The sequence below is a fragment of the Nanorana parkeri genome, unplaced genomic scaffold, assembly GCF_000935625.1.
Source record: "Nanorana parkeri isolate BGI_ZX_2015 unplaced genomic scaffold, ASM93562v1 scaffold98, whole genome shotgun sequence".
NCBI classification, from domain to species: domain Eukaryota; kingdom Metazoa; phylum Chordata; class Amphibia; order Anura; family Dicroglossidae; genus Nanorana; species Nanorana parkeri.
In genome coordinates, this window is record NW_017306366.1 from 1775635 (window position 1) to 1799354 (window position 23720).

Below are 23720 nucleotides of genomic sequence, written 5' to 3' on the forward strand. Positions count from 1 at the left end.
AGGGGGGGGGGGGGGGATTTTTCACTCTTCTGTCCTGTTAACACCCTACTTCTGCACTTGTCTCTATTTACTGATTTGTACCTCTGTTGGCTCTGAAAAATGTCTGGCTGAAGCTGCATGGTGTGCAGTATATAAACATACTCATGCAGATATATTGTGTATATATTTATACACCATACTAAAAGTGAACATCAGATAAATTCCACATCTATTTCCTAAAATCTCCTTCGGTTGAGTAGAGTGTCCTTGCCTTCATACTTATGTGGCCGACTTTCAAGCAGAGCAAGGAGGGCATTTGTCTGATAAGCCAACTAGGTTAAAGAGACACTGCCAGCTTGCCATGCAGGATAAAGTGTCCATGTCTCTGCAAAGGGCATCTCCTGGCTTCCACATATTCACCTTACCAACACTTACTCATAGATCCTTGCTTCTCAGCAGTCAGAGATTAAATCAGCTGTGTTGGTGACCTGGGGGAGTGGTGGCATGACTCCCTCAGTCATGTGACAGTTCTCGGGGCCAACAATCAGATGCACCATCACATGCTTGGAAGTACTGGTGTTTCTGAGCAACAAGCTGAAAGGGAGCACAGAGAATGTGAATATATTTGGGTACAGTGGAATGCCTTTTGCAGAGACACTGTCAATTTGCACTGCATTGGTAAGGTCACTCAGCTATAGATCCTCAAAGCATCTCTGAATTCATGCTGAGCGAGCATGGAGCGTTGGCTACTTTACAATACACACATGGACCATGGGGAACAAAAGTAGCCACCCTCCAGAAAGAAGGACAGTGTCAGCACCAACTCAGAGATGATTTGAGGATCTACAGCTGAGTAATACACAATTAAGCTACATTTTTGTTAATAGTTAAAGGAGAACTATGGGGTCAGTGTTTTTCCCCTTAGTTCTCCTTAGGGTAACGGGAGGACACAAACTAGCGTCCTCCCGTTACCCTAAGCTCAGTATACCGCGAGCTACAGCTCGCGGTATACTGAGACGCCGCAGCTGGAGCAGATCCCGACGTAGATGACGGGATCCGCCCAGCTGCATGAGTGACAGCTGGCTCTGCCTATCTAGAGGCAGAGCCAGCTGTACCCGCCCCCTCCCCCGTCCGTTCCGCCAGTCAGCGCTGGCAGATCGGAGCGGGGAGAGGGGAATCCAGCCCTCCCCCTGTCACGGCAGAGAGCCGTGACAGGATTGAGAGGTGAGCGAACCTGTTATGTTTTCGCTTACCTCCCGATCTACTGAGCCGACCTGTGACAGTCTCATTGTCACAGGTCGGCTAGAACTATGAGGGGAGGGGAACTCACTCATCTCATAGTTCTCCTTTAAGGTATTTGAATGCATTTTTAAGATTTAACTCCTGAGTTTAGTGTCAGGGATTTGGCACATTCCCACACCCCAGTCAAGATGGGCAGGGGCTGCAGAAAGCATTCACAAAGCACTCTTCTGCTAAGGTATCATTCAGGTATACATATTTTTTGTGTGGGCCTCTGACAGTCCAGGGGATTCTCTGCACATAAGGTAAGTTGATATTGCCCTAGGACAAAGAGAGTGGGGGATGCTCTCGAGAATAAATCCAATCATAAGAAAGAATGTTTGTTGTTACTTGGTTTGGGCAGCGTTTCACAGGTTAACAAAGTACAGATTGCTTATCTGTCCTCATTTTTAGGCTACTTATACAAGGGCCACTCATAGGCTGCTTATACAAGGGCACTTCCCTTTGATTTAAAGAGTATCTGTAGCCAAAACCTTTGGTTTTAGTTTTAGTTTTAGTTAATTAGTTTTGTATAAAAAAAGCAGACAGATAACTGCCTCCAGCAGATAACTGCCTTCATAAGGGTTCATAAGGGTATGAAAAAGGGGTGGACCTATAGAAAAGGACATTGTTTACCTAGGGCAGCATGGACTTTAAGTAAAGTTTTTGGTAGAGCATATACAAAATTACATCAACATCATCATGTTTCTAGTGTTGCATTACTCTGAATGTTGCCCTTAGTCTTTCATGCAATATAATTATTGCATGAAAGATTATGCTATAAGTTTTACTATAGAGGGGTATGTTGGTGTTTTTGGGAGATTCTTCCTGCAGAGGTCAGTTCTTGTTTATTCCAGGGCAGGTTTTTGTATAAAATGGCATTCTTGGCCATGTCATTTAGTTATGCTATATTTGACCTTTATCTTTCTGGCAATTTGGCAGCTGCCATGCATATCAAGTAATGTAAATACACAGATAACTTCCTTTCAGAATAATTTATTCCTGTTCTCTGTTCCAGAATATTTCACGAACAATTGTACAAAAATAACATATGTCAATAATGAAAATAAATGTCCACTTTAAAATGTATGATGGGAAATAACGATCATTGCACAGGAACTGTTTGCAATTGCAATTAAGAATACAACTTTAGACGAGCACCCGCATATTGTTGCTGCTGTGCCTTGATGATGGACTGCTTTTGCTTGCAGGTATTCATTGTGATAATCTGTGTGCCCAAGGACGATGGGGGCCCAATTGCTCCATGCCTTGTCACTGTGAGAATGGAGGGTCATGCGCACCCGAGGATGGAAGCTGTGAGTGTGCTCCAGGATATCGGGGGACCTTGTGCCAGAGAAGTAAGGAGAAATATAACTGAAAACTAACATAGACCAAAATACACATTTTGTTTCTATCCATTGATGCCATCTTATTTTTCTCATGAATAATAGCATTAAGCTGGGGCAATACTAAAAATAAATGAACCAAAAACACTATAGTTGTTCAGAATAACATTGTTGTGAATATATACAATAATATATGTTCCCAGAATTTCATATCTATTGTGCAGTAATTTTTCGTGTGTTCCTGGCAATTTCAGGCTAGGCAGAGGTTTAAGAGAGACTTTACGTTGTTTATTATATGATTAATCAAAAAGGAAATTAGATTTTTATTGTATTTGGCCCTCAAATCAGTCTGCAACACTTACAAATATCTCCAGTTATGATCATTTAATTTCAATATTGCAAGCATACCTGTAGCAATATTTTAGGTGTATTGATCCCAGGTATCACTGATGCTCTGGAGACTGGCCCCAATAAATGGTCACTATGTGATACACAAATGATACAGTATAGTTCAAATTGTAATACTGTGCTACCTTCCCACACCTATTCACGTTTTTATATACTTGCCAAAGGGAAATCATTTATATCATTGTACAAACAGATCACCCATTTATTGTTGTATCACTGTATAAAGGGTAATCACTAATTTACAATCACATTACTGTCACAGTTTCATGTATGTATGGTCTCATTCTAAGACCTCATGTCTGGTGATCACAATGGGACCTCATATCTGGTGAAAACAATGGGACCTCATGTCCGGTGATCACAATGGAACCTTATATCCAATTATAAAAATGGGACCTCATTCACAGTGATCACAATGGAACCTTATATCTAGTAATAACAATGGGATCTAATTTACAGTGATCACAATGGGACCTCATGTCTTGAGATCACAATAGGACCACAAGCCTGGTAAACACAGTTTAACCACATGCACAGTGATCCATGCTTTAGCTTTCCATCATCTACCAAAGAGTGAAATATGAAATTGGATGGAATGACACTTTAAATTGTGGTAACACATACATGTTATCTGTCCTTTATAGCTGAACTCCAGAAAAAAATATATATTACCCTTAGAGTGAGGCTACAACCTTACTGCAATCCTTAAATGCTTGTTTTGTTTTTGTCTCAGGTACCTTTAAATTTAGTTTTACTTACCCTATTCCTTGCTCTCGCAGACTTCCTCCTCTCTAAGCAACCATTCCCCCGAAGGCTCTTCTCTTCGGCACTCCGGAGTTCAGTCGCTTTCTGACATCATTACATACAACACAAGACATGTAGTCCTGCATTGTAAGTGAGGACACCTAGGACCCACCCACAACCCGGAGTGTCGGAGGGAAGAGGAGAATGCCAGAGGATAAAGTGGTAAGGGAAGCAAAACTGCTTTTTTATTGGTACCCCAGACAAAAGTAAGCATATAACCCTTGCAGTGCAGGGGGAGACCCACTGCAAGGGAGTTTTGAATTTTGCACAGGGTTAGCTTTAAGCATTATTATCACCTGGAACAGTTTGTGCTCATATTGCCAGATTCATCAACAAGGGAAAAATGTTTGCCTCTATTTAGGCCGGGTAATGCGGACACCTAGTTCACAAGCCATTTTTACCATCGAGGAGTAACAGACCTGTAACCAAAACATATAAACGAGAGGTCTGGATGGTTGTTTCAAGAGTAGGTACATAAATATTGGGGAAATTTGTTTGCAATTTCCCTGCCACAATGAACGTAATAATGGGCCTTTAACCTGTAAACTAGTAAGCAACTGAGAAGTATTAAATCCATAGAACAACTTTGTTTATCCTACAGCTGTAGAAGAGATTCACAATGTGGTGCTAGGGCAGTGGTTCTCAACTCATGGATCGCGACCCAAAAGTGGGTGGCGAGCCCTTCTGCAGTGGGTCGCGGCGCCATCACGGCAGCATCACGGGTCGCCATCACAGCTAGGGTGTAGTTTTCCAAGATTGCACTAATTGGTTGAATAGAAACAGTTCTCTTTATGGTGTTTCCTATGAATGAATCAACTAATCAACACCAATGGATTGGGGGGTATGTGGGGGGTAGTCACTGCTTGGTGAATGAGTCTTACTTCTTCCTCGCTTTATTAATTCTGCCATCAAGTTATGCGTTTATTGATTGTCTACCTCTGCTATATAGGAACAAATGTCTGTTATTTGGAAATGGGTACTTTGTTTTTTTTTTCTTATTTCCCTGTGACTCTTTGCAGTTTGTTCTCCTGGGTTCTTTGGGCATCGCTGTAGCCAGAACTGCGCTCAGTGTGTTCACGCTAATGGACCATGTCATCACATCACCGGACGTTGTGACTGCTTGCCAGGATTTTTTGGGCCACTCTGTAACCAAGGTACTCATTTGAGCTTTTCTGTTTTATGGAAGTTGACATGGCAGCAGGCTAAAGAAAAGTAGGGTAATTCTGTGTCACTGTGTTGTATTTACAATATGTTTGAAGTGTCATTTACCAGTAAATGTACAAAGCTTACCTGGAAGAAATAGGTAAACTCCGTGACTCACTGTAGTACTGACTGAGTTTTGTTCATCCTATTTATAGTAAAGCCAACATCTAAACCACAAGCTTAATCATGTATGGGTACTTGAATTACTGGATTGTGGGCTACAAAATAAAGCAGTATTATCCTGCATATGTGTTCACATACGGACATTTTGTGTCCACATTTTTCTTGTGAGCATGGACAACAGTCCAGACACAGTAAAGGCAACTAAAGACTTTTCATATTATTATTATTAGAGGTGCACCAAAATGGAAATTTGAAAACCGAAATGAAACTGAAATAAAAAAAATGGTCAGGCCGAAACCGATACCGAAAATGTTTTTTTTTTACTTTAATTTTTTTAAATCTTTTTAATATTTAATTTTTATTTATTTTTTATAAACTTTTACAAAAGGCAGTACAGTTAACAATATGATTTTAGTACAGGAGGTAAGAGGGCCCTGCTCATGAGAGCTTACAATCTAGTAGGAGGGGCAAATGTTTGGGATGATTTTAATGGAAGAACTGAAATGATGGTTATATGGAGGTGGAACAGGCCTCCCTGAAGAGATGAGTTTTCAAGGATCGCTTAAAGGTGGACAGAGTAGGAGATAAGCGGACACATTGGGGTAGGGAGTTCCAGAGGATGGGAGACACTCTGGAAAAATCTTGGAGGCGAGCATGTGAGGAGGTGACAAGAGAGTTGCAGAGTAGGAGGTCTTGGGTTATGTAGGTTGGGGCAGAATTGGTGGATGACTTTGTAGGTATTGTTAGTATTTTGAATTTTATGCGTAGGGCAAGGGGGAGCCAGTGGAGTGATTGGCAGAGGGGGTGGTGGACGCTGATCAGTTGGTAAGGTGGATGAGTCTGCCAGCATTTACCCCAATACAACAAACTGAAGAAAGGCAGCAGCAATATGAACTGGGCAATTCAGAATGGGAATTTAATTTACCAAAAGGTTACACAACAGAAAAATCCCTTGCATTCAGCCTGGTGAGCAGCAAATTGATTTTACACGCTGCCTTTTCAGTACCCAAGTGGACTGTGGTCATATATTAGAATTTCTTGCACGTCATAACCGTTATTTTATTATATTGGTCATTTTACTCCGAAGGAGTTTGTCACACATACTGATCACCCTCTGTAATGTCTGTCCTCTTGAATGTTGGAGCCAGTTGCAATTTGGCACAATGAGATTTTGGAGAAGAATCTCCTCCATTTCTCTGTGTGGTCTGAATGACTCTTGTCAGCAATGGAAGTAAGCTGCCTAATGTACAGTATATTTTCACAGAGCGAGAGTTTGTCCTGCGTGGTTATGTCTCTTCCAGTCCATATCAGAATGCAGATGGGACATAGCGATGCAGACGATACAGAGGTGAAGCTTTATCACTGCTACCAGGTGCTGCCTCATTACCAAGATCTTTTCCCGTGGAAGACAAAATGAATCTAGAAAAATAGCCTTTATGGGGTGGAGGGGGTTTTATCAGATTGTTCAGACAGGAGGGCTGGGGGGTGCAAGTGACTAAGATTCAGAAGGCCGCACAGAAGGAGGGGTAAGTTGCTAATGTCCCTGTCACACGGCTTGCGGATTACGCTGTCTGTGTTATTGGACGCTCTGTACAAAGATAAGGTTTTATCACAATGGCATTTTTCTGATGTTTTCTAGCGGGATTCAGTTTTCTGATAATAAACCCCTGTCAGCCCCCCTCACTGTGTGAAATAATGCTGAAAAACATCATCTGACAGTGTATCAGGACACCCCCAACCTGAAACATCAACAAGCCATATTTGCTGTCTCCGAAAAGCTGCATGGTGGCTGATAATCAGAAGGTATATTAACCCCCCTTGCGACAAATGAGAGTTCAATATTGCTTTTTCTGCTTACCGTGTCATTGCATAAAAATAACACATTATTTAACTAGAAAAGTATCTAATTGGGATTTTCTGATTTTCTTATATAGTGTATGCCATCTCCTCCCCTGAGATTCCAGACAGGAAAAACATTGAGGAGCTTGTCTTATATTTGTATGTATTCATTCTGCTGTCAAGAGACAGGCAAAAGCAAGGATGGACTAGGCACTTCCGAATCCTTGAGAAGGCAATCTAATTTGGTAGCGGGAATTATATCAGAGCAGTTAAATAGAAAATTATTTATCCTGAATGTAATATGTATTTGCTGATTCTTGTATGCTGTGTAGAGGACCCCCACATGTTGGGTTGTAGTTGCCATTGACATCAATTATGGTTATCAGAGGGACTTCCGCTACAGGCCAAACCTAATTTAGCTGTGGTTTAATGCAAGGAAAGAATCAACGGAGCCATGCGTGAGAGCATCTGATTGTTCTTGTAAAAGCAGTCACCGCTCCAGAATAATTCTGTATCAGCTGACATGCATCTCCACCATTCAGGGCTTACCGAACAGGTTGCACGGAACACGGGTATTTCAGTGCTACTGGTGACCTGCTTTGATTGTCTTCAAGTTTATTAGATCAGATAATCACATGAATCACTTATAAAGTGATAGAATGTAAGTTCTCAAAGGTGTACTTAAAATAGAACTATGGCCTCCCTATTTCACAAAAAAAAAGTTGTGCTGCAGCATTTAATTGTAAGTGTATCTTTGCTTACAGTTTTCCATTAGTCCCCCAACAAAGTCTCACAAATACCTGTTGATCCTGTGAGCAAAGTTCACCTAATGCAGCTTCCTGTGATGGGGTTACAACATAGCTGCACTGCTCCCTAATTCAGAGAAGCATTGTCACCCTCATGTAGGCTGTGCCTGCTTGCACTACAATGTGATGAGAAGGTGTTGGAGGGGGCCTGGCTATATCATTATGCTGATAGTCACTGCTGACTCACAAGCCTGTGGATTTTCAATCAGCAGTTAGCCACACCTAGTCCAGCCCAATGCTTAGTGGATTCATAGCACTGTTTCTGCTGCTGGAACACTCCCACTGTGAGCTGCGGTGGGGAGCATGTTCAATTCAAGTGAAGGAGATTTTGCATCGCTCAAGGGAGGTAAAAGAGGTTTTTTTTTACTTTATAAGGGCAACTGGACCTGTTAGATGTGCTTTAAAAAAAAACTCTGGGCAAAATAGTTATTAACCCTTGCATTGGGGCTACTCCCTTACTACAAGGGGTTAATTGCCTGTTTTTGTCTCGATGCTAAAATAAAAAAGTTATAATCACCCGCTCCTCTGAGCTGACTTGCTCTTAGACCGGTCCTTCCAGCCCCTTCGCTTCCCCTCCGCTGTAGCAGTCTAAGTATCTTCAAGTCCAGAATTCTTCTTTGAAGGTTCTGTTGCCAAAAATTATAGAGAACAATAAGTTTAAAAAAGCAACCAGAACAATCCAGCATACCTTTAAAAAGCCCTACAAAATATTTAGGTAATTAGTTATACTTTGTTCATACAGTATAAAGCGTTGGCCATTGGTTCACTGTAAGGTTTATGAGCAAATTCAAAGCCTCCTCTCAGTGTACTCACAATCATTGGATACCACCTGGACGTTACCCAGTCACTGTTTACTTCCTGGGGCACCTCATACTTATGTCTGCCTACATCCTATCTGCATATACTGTCATGGCCAAAAATATTGGCACCCCTGCATTTCTGTCAGATAATGCACCACTTTGCGCAGTTAACTGTTGCAATTACAAATGTTTAGGCATTCGCATGATTATTTATTTTGTTTGTATTGGTATGACACAAAAAAGTTGAGAAAAAAAAGCCAAATCTGACACATTCAACGCAAAACTTAAAAAATGGACTGGAAACAATTATTGGCACCTTCTCCAAATTGCAAGAAATAATTGCATTCCAAGTTTTTGTGGAGAAGCATGGACAAGCTCAAGGTTACAGGTCCATCTCCAGAGATCCTAATGTTCCTGTGTCCACTGTGCGCAACATTGTCAAGCAGTTTACAGCCCATGGCACTGTAGTTAATCTCCCTGGACGTGGACGAAAGAGAAAAATTGATCAAAGATTGCAATGAAGGATTGTTGGAATGGTGGATAAAGACCCTCCACCAACTTCCAGACAAATTCAAGCTGACCTTCAGGCACAAGGTACAACTGTGTCAGCTTGCACTATACGTCGCCATTGGAATGAAAAGGGACGCTATGGTAGGAGACCCAGGAGGACCCCACTGCTGACACACAAACATAAAAAGCCAGATTGGAGTTTGCCAAAACTTACCTGAGGAAGCCAAAATCCTTTTGGGAGAATGGGCTGTGGACAGACAGGTGCAGCTCATCATTCTTCTGTTTTCAGAAAAAGAAAATGAGTCCTTTAAAGAAACAAATACAGTCCCTACATTCAAACATGGTGGAGGTTCACTGATGTTTTGGGGTTGCTTTGCTGCTTCCGGCACTGGATGACTTGACTATGTGCATGGCATTATGAAATCTGAAGACTACCAAAGAATTCTGGGCTGCAATGTAGGGCCCAGTGTCAGAAAGTTGGGTCTCTGTCAGAGGTGATGGGTCTTACAGCAGGACAATGACCCAAATCACACATCAAAAAGCACCCAGAAATGGTTTCAGACGAAGCGCTAGAGAGTACTGGACTGGCCAGCAATGAGTCCAGATGTGAATCCCATAGAGCACCTGTGAAGAGATCTCAAAACAGCAGTTGGTAAAAGTAATCCTTTCAATCTGAGAAACCTGGAGCAGTTGGCGAAAGAATAGTGCTCCAAAATTACTGTAGAGAGGTGTAAGAAACTCATTGATGGTTACACAAAGCGATTGATTTCAGTTATTTTGTCCAAGGGCTGTGCTACCAAATATTAATTGAGGGTGCCAATAATTTTGTCCAGTCCATTTTTGGAGTTTTGTATGGAATGTGCCAGATTTCTCTTTTTTTTTCTCCACTTGTTTGTGTTATACCAATACAAACAAAAGAAATAAACATGAGAATGCCTAAACATTTGTAATTGCAAAAATTGCCTACGCGAAGTGGTGCATTATCTGATAGAAATGCGGGGGTGCCAATATTTTTGGCCATGACTGTAGGTGTTGTGCCCACATTGTTTTTTATGATGTAGGCATTCTGAGGGTATCTCTATTAGTAGACAGTACCCCATTGTGCTGTCTGAACCTGTTAAAAACGCTGGAATTGGATGATGGGTATCTAATGCCTATAGTATTTTTATTTCTGTATTGCCTGCTTTACTTAGTGTTTTGTGTGCATTCTGGGGCCAATTTTATTGGATAAAAACACACAGGACAAACTCTAAAGCTGACTAGAAACTGCGGAAATTTTCTTAGATCAGAGCTGTAAGTTCAGCATAGTTTATCAACAATTACATAGGGATCTATTTATAAACAATTCACACGGCCCTTTGTCATTTGAGTATCTGTGAACATTTTGTGTAAATAATGCCAAAATTGAATCTTTCTAATATATTTGTTCCCCAGTTTGAATACAGTGTGTTGTAATATAAGATTATGGCCACTAGATGGAGCTGAGAAGCTGAGGAAATATATATGGGCCCTGCAGTGTACTCGATGATGCCAGTGGGCCTCTGACCACTGAAGCGTAAGGGGGGAAGAGGCTGTAGGTCGCACTCTTGTAGCCTGGAGGGTGGCTGCGGGGATCTGGTAAAAAAAAGTCCTTTTCGTAAGTACTATAGGCCCTAAGGCAAGCATTCAGCCATTGCAGTGTGAGGTCAGCCCCACGGCAAGGGAAGTTTTTTCCCCCGGAATTCAGCTTTAAACTTAATCAAAGTCTGACTTTGTGAGGCCACCATAAGGCTGGTAATGGATACTGCACTTTTTATCACTGCCATAAGGCCATTAAGCATGCATGCACAGCACTCAATAGAAACACAACCATATAGTGAATAATAACACTTTGCATAGGGGGTTATTCACTAAAGGGGGAAGAGTTTGGAGAAGGCAGGAGAAGAACAATCTAGGACAAAATAGCTGAACTGGAAAGTGAGCTGAATTGGAGAATTTTTACAAATCAGCTATGTTGTCCTAGATTGTTCACCTCTCCTGTCTTCTCCAAACTCTTCACCCTTTTTTGAATAGCCCTTACATTGTATTCTGTCACAGAAACTAGATAAAATCATATTCATATTTTTAAATCAAGAATTTTATTGTTTTTCAGTATAAAACACTTACAGAAAGGAATCAACATAAGAGCATATCAAACAGTATGGTAGTTGCTGATATAAATGATATCACTACAGCATGGGTAGCATACTACACAAGTGCATTGTGCAGGTGGTAACACGCTTATAATGTGGCCCTCCATAACCGGAAGTGTCAGGTCGCAATGCGTGACATGTGGAGGTGCGGAGACCACAGTAAAGCAACAGGCCCTATAAAAGGGAGCAACACCTGGTAAAATTATTGTCGATCACGCATGCTGATGCTTAACACAAAGAACATCCACAAGAAATGTGAAAAAAGCCCAAGAGGGGGCAACGTTCATATTCTTATTTTTACTAATTGAAGGACTGCTGTAGGGAAAATGTTGTGTTCTGATAACTTTATGTGATAAATACATGATAATATTCAGTATACAGTATAATGCTTCCTTATTTCACATGCCTCCATTTATATTTCTTCACATTTACGTGCACACCAATCTGTCCTGCACAAGTAACAGTGAAAGGGGTTGGGAGAAACTCTCTCCCCCTCCGCTGCAATGATCTAGGTCCCATAAATCATCACATTCTATACATAGTGTATAGAGGCGAGGATGCTGAGGAACAGTCCAGTGCTGCAGCATAGGAGGAGAGAGACCAGAGAAGCAGGGAGTCAGCTTGGTGGTTCGTGTGAGTATGACTTTTGCAGTGCTGGGGTAGTCCCTCTGCAAAGGTTAATAAAAGTTTTGCCCAGAGTTCTTCTCTAAAGCGTGTTGCGTGAAGGCAGCCCTTTCACTTTGACCTTCATCATTATTTTCTTTATTATTATGTATGCTGTGCACCACTTCTGTAATAGTGCATTGGAGTGCAATTCAAAATTAATGGAACTGCAGTGCACCACACAACAGGTTGTGGTTTGAGCACTCTTTACTGTGTTGATGTTTAATGGACCCTGAGTCATTCAGTGAGCCCTTGCAAGTGAATTTTCAGTTGGCTTTGTATAACCGAGTCTTACAATTTTAAGATGTGTCCTTGTAATGTTTTGTGATTATTCATATCCCTTTGCACTCCTGACCGGAAAAGTAACCTAGCTGATGAGCGGTGGATGCAGCAGTGAATGCGGGTGGGGTAGCACGCAGAACCATACAGAAGTGAAGATATCACTGGCACTCCAAAATGTCCAAATGTCAAATCTTCTTTATTGACTTTTAAAGTGGCCTCACAATGTGTGGCAATGTTTCGAGACCTGCCACGGTTCCTTCCTCAAGGCAAGAAAGTGTCACTTTGCTGAAAATAACAATTGTTATGGCGTAGAACAGCCTTTCTCAACCAGGGTGCCTTGACATTTTCACACAGCGTCATGCATCTGATAGGAAAGAGGGGGACTCTGATGTGAAAGGGGGCTTCTGATTTGAAAAGGGCCACCTAGTGTGAGTTTGGGGGGGGGGGGGCTCTGATGTAAAAGGAGGGGGCTCCTGATCTCCTGATGTATAGGGGGATTCTTATGTGAAAGAGGGCACTCTGATTGTGATCTTGCATGGGTTCCCCCCTTAAAATGCATACCAGATCCCTATCTGGGACAAGGGATTGGTATGGATTTTGGAGTGACCCCAAGTCATTTTTAACATTGACATTTTATACTTGGGCACCTCAAAATGTTGTTTACTTTTAAAGTTTGCCATGGCTGAAGAACAGGTTGAGAAACACTGGCATAGAACACATGCATTATGCAGCTTAGTGAAGTGAGAATATTTTTTCTGCAAGTAATATGTTATTATATAGTGCTCTGGATAGGCTTTCAAAAAATCAGGGACACAATGGCTACGTGGTTCCCTCACTTGCCTTATAACTCTGGGACCCACCAGTGGTACTAACTGCATGGAGCTTGTATATATGTAATAATGTCTTAGTAAAAATAGCTTTTTAAGGTCCTTTGGGTCTGTTCCTGTTCCTAATGAAGTCCTGCTGAAAGGTGTCAGTGCTATTTAAGTGAGAAACTCATATGAGAGCTTGTTCCACTGGGATGGATCCATTGAAGTAGAAACATGTGGAGATATGAATATATCACTTAAACATCAACTAATAGAATACAGTATATTTCCATTTGCTGCTGTAATTAGAGGTGCCGATATATCAGTACTGGCAAACTGGTGAGCTGATGAGACTGTGCTGATTCTTCAAGATGAATAATATTAGGTTGGTTGTAGATACAGAATGAGGTGATTATTTATACTGGGCAAGAAAGATGGAGATTTAAAGGCAAGGTGCCACAGCACAGATTTAAAAGAATTTACTTTCATAAAATGTTTACGGATGTGTATGGTACCATGAGGCATCTAGATGTAGTATGTCATAAACTGTATCTCATTAATGGTGACCTTATTTTAAGAACATACGCTGTATGTAAGATAACCCAATAGATACCCCTGGATGTGTTTTTCCCAGTTAGAAATACTTGTATATAGATTAGGTAAACTGCAACATGCCAATACCTCCATGGTAGTTCGATAATATTTGATCAATTACACTCTTATCACAGTTTTAAAGGATACGTGTACTTTAAAGGAGAACTATGAGGTGAGTGCTTTTCACTCACCTCATAGTTCTAGCCGACCTGTGACAATGGGACTGTCACAGGTCGGCTCAGTAGATCAGGAAGTGAGCGAACACATACCGGCGTTCGCTCACTTCTCGAACCTGTCACAGCTCTCTGCCGTGACAGGGGAGGGGCTGGATTCCCCCGCTGACTGGCGGATCGGACGGGGGAGGGGCGGGTACAGCTGGCTCTGCCTCTAGATAGGCAGAGCCAGCTGTCACTCACGCAGCTGGGCGGATCCCGGCATAACCCGATCTTTTATATTTTACCAAAAAACTGGTTAATAATAAATGTTTCCTAACATAATGTAAAAAAAAACTTTTTTTTTTCAAAATTTTCTGTAATTTTTCCTAATTATAATAAAAAATAAAAACCCCAGTGGTGATTAAATACCCCCAAAATAAAGCCCTATCTGTCCCCAAAAAATGGTATAAAATTCATTTCAGTACAGCGTTGCATGACGGAATAAACGTCAGTCAAATGACTGCAGCGCTTAACACTGAAAAATGGCCTGGCCAGGAAGGGGGTCTAAACACCTGGTCTTGAAGTGGTTAAAACAAAGTAATACTTAATACTTCTTTCCTATGCCCCTCAGCTCCATCTAGTGGTCATAATGTGGTATTTCCCTGATATCATTTGACTTGGAAAGAAAGAATACTAAGAATGTTTGTTTATGCTTTCATTCGCACAGAACAAATGTTTCACAGGAGGAATTGCTCTGCAAATTATTTATACACCCCTTTGTGTTCTTTTCATCATCTATTAGGAGTAATCACACAAAAAATACTACATCATGGTATTATCCGTGCAAATACTGCACTCCGTATTACTTGTGTTATTTTACCAACTAATGTCTTATTTGAACACTTACTACCATAAAATGTATGTCAGTTCAACTGAATTACTAAAATATTATTAGGCTGTGTCTGGAGAAATGTGAACGGTTCTGTGAGGTGACTATTGAGAAGAGCAGAAAAGGGGGCTGTTTATGGTGGAGATAAAATACCAATTCCTGGATAAAGTACTCATTTAAGGGGTATAAATGTCAATTTTTCATGTGAAAAAAATACATATTCCACACCTACTGTATGTGACATTTATGTTTATGAACAAAACATTTTCATGAGAAAATGGTCATGTGAGGAAGTAACAACTGCAGATAAAATAATTCGTAGAGTTCAGTGAAATTACCCATAAAGTATATCTAAAGTAATGACATTTTTTTTCATTTTGGACATAATGGGGAAGGATTAAACTTTATTTTACTTCTCTTTTAGGTCACAGGAGAACATTTACTAATTTATATTTTTATTATTGGTATTTATATAGCGCCATCAATTTTACACAGTGCTTTACATAGTTGCACATTCACATCAGCCCCTGCCCTCGAGGAGCTACAATCTAAAGTCCCTATCTCACATACATACATGGGCCAATTTAGACAGGAGCCAATTAACCTACCAGCATATCTTTGGAGTGTGGGAGGAAACCGGAGTACCCGGAGGAATCCCACACAAGCACAGGGAGAACATGCTAACTCCTTACTCCTGTGACCCAAAGTCAACATATAGGGGCCTAGTGCCCACCATATGCTGACAGCGCAGGCGCGCTGCAGCTGGGAAACATCCAGACAATAATGTTGGAATCCACCCAGCTGCTTGATTGACAGCTGGCTCCACCTCTTTAGAGCCAGCTGTGCCCACCCCTTCTTCTGTCTGTCCCTCCAATGAAAGCTGGCAGAATGGAGAGTGGTGGGGGAATCCCTGCGGGGGGCAGTGACTGATGGTCACCGCTCTCCACTGGGAGAAGAGACCATGAACTGAGCAATCAGTGGTTACATGATCACTCAGCTCTCAGTATATATAGTCGGTGTGACAGCTGCAGTCTCCCGCACCGGCTCTAAGTATTTGGAAGAGTATATTTTACTCTCCTAATACTTCTCCTTTAAAACCATTGCCATCTGTACCTCACTGGGAGGATATCCCTTCACTATCTGTCCTCTAGACACAAAAGAAAGTGAGAAAAAATCTCTACAAAGTGAAGGACAGCTGTCACTGAAACAAATGTGCCCATTAGAAGATTTCCCCCCAATTGGGGAAAATAGATTTTCCCCAATGACAATGGTCACCATGACAACAAAAAATCTTTAATATCGATATTAGGGCACAGTAATCCTCTTACCTCTTGATCATATATAGAGAAAAAAAAACTTAAATAGCGTTATGATTCCAGTTACCAATAAAATATAAAATAATAATGTATTTTTAGGGCAAATTTGCAAAAACGTATTAAAAACAATAGCACACACAATAAAAAGGTTGACTCCTGAACTAGGGAAATACAACTGCGCATTATGTATGAACCACAATCTCCAAGGATTGCCTGCTTCCCTATACCGCTAATGAGCATCACGTTCAAACACCAATTTAAAAATGTGTAAAGATCGAAATTCTCACAAAGAAAACAGCAGCTGTAAAGAATATATCCAATGTGTAGTTTTGCAGCCACAGTTGTATTATACTATTTGTACCCCAACCAAGAACATAGCACATTGTAAGCTTTTCTTAGAATATTGCAGAACACAATGCTCGGTATTGCTACATGAATAACACACGTCAAGGTTCATATAGTATTGATATGATTGAAGTATCTCTCTGGAAACAGTTACCCAATGCTCTTTGATGATACATTGATATGTAAATGATACATTAGATCCACCTCATTTGAATATAATAGTCACCAATACCAGCCTCAATATATGGAATCCCTTTAAATCCTGTTAGATTTATTGCTGTCCAATGCACCCTAGTATAGTCTGTATACTCTTTATGGCTTGTGTGTTTTTGCAAGCATTCTTATAGACATAGGTATAGATAGTACCATAACAGAGCATTCTTATAGACATAGGTATAGATAGTACCATAACAGAGCATTCTTATAGACATAGGTATAGATAGTACCATAACAGAGCATTCTTATAGACATAGGTATAGATAGTACCATAACAGAGCATTCTTATAGACATAGGTATAGATAGTACCATAACAGAGCATTCTTATAGACATAGGTATAGATAGTACCATAACTGAGCATTCTTATAGACATAGGTATAGATAGTACCATAACAGAGCATTCTTATAGACATAGGTATAGATAGTACCATAACTGAGCATTCTTATAGACATAGGTATAGATAGTACCATAACAGATAAATAAGTTCCAAGGGACATGTAATCTTGGAAATTAAATGGAAATTAAATCAATATCCATTTACATGGATATTGAGCAAAACTCAATATCCATGTAAATGTATGGTTTTCCAAAAAAAATGCAAGTGCTGGTACATATGAAGTGTGTTCTCAGAAATTGTATTCTACCCATGAGGCTGTCAGTGTCCTAATGGCAATTGAGAGCAGACCTTACCAACATCCCAAAGGTACTTGAGCTGATTGCATGATGGATTGGTGGCACAATCCTCCTAAGTTCATGAAGGATGGTTGCAAATGGTATAGGGAGAAGTGGGAGCCCCCAGGAGTCTGTCTTTACATGCTATGCATCCTGATGATGCGTTTCCCTTGGTAGGCTGCTTTTGAGAAGCATTAGATTGCCATTATCAATGGCACATTTTTATAAACGGTACCATTGTTAATATTTCTACACGTATGTTCACAAAAACACTCAGCTGTAAAGTGCATATGGACTCTGCTTTGGTATGTTGATATAGTTTGGTATAGTGATAAATCTAAGAGCATTGAAAGTGATACTATATATAGATTCTGGTAATGATGGCCACTATATTCAAACACGGTTGATCTAAAGTATCATTAAAGCTAAATTCTGGTACGTTTGTTAAAATATCCTTGCAGTAGGACCTTCCCACACAGCAAGGATTAAATGTTCATTAAGTCTAGGGGTAGAGGAATAAACTGTAATACTTACCTTATTCCTTGCCCTGGCAGGCTTTCTCTACACTGTGTGACTGCTCCACCGACACCTCTTCTCATTGGTGCTTTAAATGGCAGTCACATTCCAATTTAATCTCATGCAATGCAGGACCAGTAGTCCTGCATTGTAGGTGAGGACGGCGAGGGCCGGCCACAACCAGGAGTGTTGGAGACCTGCCAGAGCAGGAATAAGGTAAGTGTTACAGCTTCTTCCTCTACTCCTAGACTTAAGAAGCAGGCAGGTAACCCTAAGGATATTGTTTACAAAAAACCCAATGCACAGCTTTAAGAATTCCTTTAGGAACCAATATTCACAAAAGCATTGAGCAACTGTTCCTAGAAAGATACTCTGAGCATGTATTCAATTGGATCAATATTATATGAACCCTGACATATTACAGGTTTTTTAATATGTTATTTATGTAGGAATGGCAAGCATTGTATTCTGAAATGGTATTCTAAAAAGAAAAAACTGTCAATGTGCTATCCTCTTGGTCAGAGTACAAATAGTATTAATACAATTATGGTTATAAAATTACACAGTGGATAAATAGAAATGGAAAGTTGAAAAAAATGGATCGTTTATATTGAATATGCACAACTGCTGTTGTCTTTGTGAGGATTTCAATCTTTACAAATTCCTATTTGGTGTTTGAATGTGATGCCCATTTCTGGTATAGGGAAGCATTCAATGCCTATATTCATGGGAAAATGGTGGTTTAATCAATTCAATTTCAGTAGTCCTAAAGTCTGCAACATTTTTCATGTGGGTACTATTATTATTTCATATTTGTGCATATTTGCTCCAATAAAGATACTGGTAAGTGCAATCATAGCTCCGTTTCGGCTTTTTTCTATAACAACAATAAAAATATGACACAGTTCTATCCAAAACTAGGAAAAAGGGTTGCTTTAGATATGCTTCAAGTCTGGTTAGTGGATTTTGGACTGGAAGAATTAAGAATGTTGCCTTTTTTCACTTATTGTGAACCTTCTTCTTTATACTGTAGTGTGCCCAAGCGGAAGGTATGGAAGAGGCTGTTTAGAATTTTGTACATGCAGCAACAACTCCACCTGTAACCCTATTGATGGCTCGTGTCAGTGCTATCCGGGCTGGATTGGCAGCGACTGCTCTGACGGTAAGCAAACTCATATGTTGCCATACAACAATAAATATGTCCTATGTTAGAGCGCTTTATCGCGTGATTTCCGCTCCAAAATCGCACATATTTCCGCGCAATGTCGCTCAATGTAGCTTGTCCAATGCATTTCAATGGAGATGCTCACATCTCACAGCTCAATGTCGCCTGTGGCTCGTCGCTCAAGCTTGTAGCTCGAACCTGACCTATTTTTCTGCGGATGATGTGCGATTTGGACCCAATAGACTCAATCGTGTCGCGCATTACCTGCGATATTGCACGACTTTGTTGCGCGATATCGTGCTACAGAAGTGTCACATTGGCACAGCAATATGGAAAGAAGGAATGATGTCACATCAAGACCGCTTTTAATTTGGTTACAGCCCAATGTAGCAGCGACGTAGTCCCTCCAAAAAGTTGCGCTATGTAGCGGGACATTATGTGCAATGTAGCTCATGTCGCTCAGTTCAGAAGCGATTTTTCATGTCGCTCAGTGTGAATGGGGTCTCAAGGACGGCTGAAACAAAAGTTAACAAGATATCATATGAGCCAATCAATCTATTATTTTCTCCATCATATAACTGCAACTAATTGTCAGTTGTTGAACTCAAAAAGAAGATAAAGTGTATATAAAACCTTTTCTTTTTTTTTATACTCACCACTGGGGAGATTTCCCTTCACTTACTGTTTTGGAAACACAATGGAAAGTATAAGGTAATTTACTCTTAAACTGTTTTTGCTGGAACAGTTGTCCCCACTGGAAAATTTTCCCTTTGCTCCTTTTCTTGCGGGAACCCTAAAACTGTTGAATTTCCCTTCACTTTCTGTTACGGTGATGATGGCCACTAGGACTAGTAGAGTATAAATCTCTCCAGTGGGGACAGCAATAAAAATATGACAGAGTTTATATACTTCTACACTCCATCCAAAACTAAGGAAAACTATTTGGCTTTAGATATAGAACAATGGTCTTTCCATTGTGTGAATCGCCTAAACACTGGGGTGAAGGATTTTTGCAGGTTTGAGCTAGAATAACTAATGAGGTATTTAGCTTGTAATGTGCACTAGAAAAATAAAGTACCTGTGAACAAGGCAGATATATTCCTCTGCACTATTTTATTGTGAAGCCTTATTGTTCATCCCTTGGCTTCATGTTGCTTTGTACAGTCACAGCTTTAGGGACCAGCTCCTGGCTTTCCTTGAAATAAGGAACTACATGTTAATATCAATTATTGCTGAGGAGCCTGCATGTTTCTCATAACAGTACAATTGAGTTAGTCATTATACAATATAGCGATCTTGCAGCAGATGACATTATGCAGATAGTGCTTTATTTTACTTCAAGCTGAAATCTGGACAAACAGCTTAAATAACATACAATACCATTATAGAGCAAAGTGAATCTAACAGTAGCTGTCTCTAGAGTCCTTCAATAAAATTACTGAACAGGAAGTTAGTAGGGAATGTAATGTCGAGTTCCTTCAGCACATTACCATTTATCTATTTTACCTTGCGTTTAAATTATCTCCTCAAACCTGTACTCAGATCTGAAATATTAAAAGAGGACTATGGCCCAATCTTTTCTGGCCATAGTTCTCTTTAGGGTCACTGTAGGACATATACTAATGTCTTCCTGTGACCCAAAACTCAGCATATAGTGGGCTATTGCCTGCTATATGCTGACAGCGCAGAGCCACTCTGTGGTCGGGAAAGATTCGATAATAGTGTCGGGATCCACCCTGTCACCTCTTAAGAGGCAGAGCCAGCTGTGCCTGCCCCCTCCCCTGTCTGTTCCTCCAATCAGCGCCGGATGAACGAAGAAGGGAGGGGGGAAGCGGTGACTGACAGTTACCGCTTTCTGCAGGAAGAAGGTCGGAAACTGAGCCATCAGCTTTTGGTGGTCACTCAGTTCTCGATCTATAGAGCTGACGTGTGACAGCTGTAGTGTCACACGTCAGCTCTAATTGTAAAGGTAAATGTATTTCAATCTCCCCATAATTCTCCTTTAAAGTGTAGGTCCAGCCAAAACGTTTTTTCTAGTTTTGGATAGAGTGCGGAAGTTTTAGAACCTCTTCCAGGTTTTAATGCTATTCGGTGCTCTGTTAAAAAAAAAAAGATTTCCCTACACTACCTGTCTTGGTGACAATGGTTTCACCAAACAGGATGTGAGGGATAATTTGCATCAGAGGCACAGATTTACAGGCATTCTAGCCATCCCCTATTCTACATAAAACAATTGTGTCTGTTGGTGGTTCACCATCACTCCCTCTCTGGCAAAACTGTTGTTACCAGGACAAGACGGGAGCACCAGATAACAATAAAACCTATCGGGGGTTCTATTTCTTTCTTTCTCTATCCAAAAAGAAACAAAAAAGTATTGGCTGCACATGCACTTTAATCGCTTATCATTTTTCTTTTGTTCACAAAGTTGTCCATTTCCCTTATTGGCTGTTTACAAGAAATATGACATCTTGACATCATGACGCTGGCCTTTTTTTTTTAAATGTCAGTTGCCTGTCTGCCATGCTGATGCTTTGCATTTAAAGTGACACTAAACTCAGTTGTTAAATCAATAAAATAGGGCTGCAGCTAACGATTATTTTCATAATCGATTAGTTAGCCGATTATTAAGTTCGATTAATCGGTTAATCGGATTTTTTTTAAAAAACAGACTTCAGTGATGGACTACTAGTTACTTACAAGCTTGGCACGGTGGAAGTAAAAAAAAAGTGTGGTGTGCAATATAGTACATTATACAGCGGCACAGTGCAGAATACCAGCAGCTATAGAGGAATGCAGCAATAGTACATTATACTATAATGTACTATTGCTGGGATTTGTAGTCCTCTGTAGCTGGCGTTATACTGCATTGCGTCAATCGTCAATTTTAATCGACTAAATCGATTAACTGTTGCAGCTCTACAATCAAATGCATTCAAGTACCTTAACTATTACACAAATAAGATACATTTTTGTTATCACATGACTGTAGATCCACAAATCATCTCTAAATTGGTGCTGACACTGCCCTTGCTTCCGGAGGGTGGCTATTTTTGTTCCCCATGGTCCCTGTGTGTGTTGTAAAGTAGCCACCACTCCAAGCTCAGTCCCCTGATGGACTACAATCCCAGTAAAAATTAGTGAACTAAACGTGAGATTGTAGTCCATCATGAGAGTGAGCTTGGAGCGGTTTCAGCCACCCAGTTAATATTTTCAGAAGGAGTAGAGCAATGGCCACCTGCGTAATTCTATCAGGACAGCATTTTAAGAAAACAGTCTTTGTACATTTGTAAGGATTTGTTTTGTGTTCTTTTCTTCAACAGAATGTCCTTCTGGTCTTTGGGGTCCAGACTGCATCCACACTTGTAACTGTCACAATGATGCCGAGTGCAGTATATATGATGGGGAATGTAAATGTACGCCTGGATGGACAGGGCTGTACTGTACACAGAGTAAGAACAGTTGTATATATTGTTGATGTCCTGTGTTTTTTGCTGCCTTTGAGTAACTTGCCCAGATCTACTACTTTCTGTTCAGACTTACTGTATAATACCCCTACAGCCCACAGTCTCTCATATTTGGGTACTTGTAGCTCTACAATATAAAGATAGCCACTTGTCTTTACCTCAAGACAACACTAGGCAGATCAAAAAGACACACATTAATTAGCCCTGTAATCATTAATACATAATTAAAGAAGTTCTCTAGGAAACTTTTTATTTACCTCTGCAGTGGGCCTACCCCGCACCACAAGGGTTAAGTGCTCATTTCTGTCTAACAAAAGTAACAAAGTTATACTCACCCGAAGCTCCAACCTGACCAGTTGTCACAGCACTCCGTCCAGCCCGTCCTCTCCTCTGCAGCACATTGGAATCTTCCTCAGCGTCCCCACTTCCCTACACAGTGTATAGGTGTGATGATTTACGGGACCTTTGACCATTGCATAGGAGGGGGAAAGACGCTGGAAGGACCGGTCTAAGAAGAAGCCGGCTTGGAGTATCGGGTAATTATAGTTTTTTTTTAACCTAGACACAAACAAGCACTTAACCCTTGCAATGAGGGGGTAGCCCCACTGCAAAGGTTAATTAAACATTTGCTGGAGTCCTTCTTCTTTAAATGCAAGCAGTTTAACTACCTGAATTTGACCTACCGTGTTTCCCCGAAAATAAGACACTATCTTATTTATTTTTTTTGCACGAAATAAAACACTAGATCTTATTTTCGGGGGATGTCTTACCTGGCTGGGGGAGGAGTGGACGAGGTCCCGGAAGGCGGCGTGCTGTTGCCGGTCCCAAGTCTTTTACAGTCCCTGTACAGCAGGGCCGGTGTGTAAGAGAAAGAAGCAGCACAAGGAGCCAGTCAGTTCATGTGCTGACGAGAAGCATGCTGAAAAGATGAAAAAGCAGAGTGACAGAGAGATGAGCTCATCACTGTGCTGCTTCTCCTTTCACTGTTCAGTCACAGAAATACAATTCTGTGGAGGAAATCTCTGAATTGAAGCTGTATACTGCAGCAAAAACTTGTTTTGTTATGTTCTCTTTTAATGTGCAATTCTTTTTTTTTTCTTGTTTTTGGGTACTGTTTTGCCTTAACAAAATAACTTTCAGAGAGCGATTGTGGTTTGGTATCTATTCAGCTGTTACACTAATAACTAGATTGCTAAAATGGAAAGTAGATATCTACCTTCTCCTACTTCACTTGCCATCCAGTAATCCTTCTATGCCATCCTGTTACACTGCATGTTCCATTTCATGTATGCACTCTGCGTTATCTGACAAGATTGTAGAGGACCAACCCGACAGATTGCAGCTGCACAAATCACACATTTATG

General features: G+C 40.7%; 1 protein-coding gene across 3 annotated transcripts in view; it reads left to right on the forward strand.

The window, feature by feature from the left end:
• Nucleotides 1–23720, forward strand: part of MEGF11 (multiple EGF like domains 11) — a 434557-nt gene that overhangs the window by 349974 nt on the left and 60863 nt on the right. For all 3 annotated transcript variants that reach the window (XM_018552848.1, XM_018552849.1, XM_018552850.1), the window contains exons 14-17: nucleotides 2469–2615; nucleotides 4835–4969; nucleotides 18761–18889; nucleotides 22213–22341. In XM_018552848.1, the coding sequence (XP_018408350.1) occupies nucleotides 2469–2615; nucleotides 4835–4969; nucleotides 18761–18889; nucleotides 22213–22341 (540 nt within the window). The remainder of the gene's footprint in view (nucleotides 1–2468; nucleotides 2616–4834; nucleotides 4970–18760; nucleotides 18890–22212; nucleotides 22342–23720) is intronic.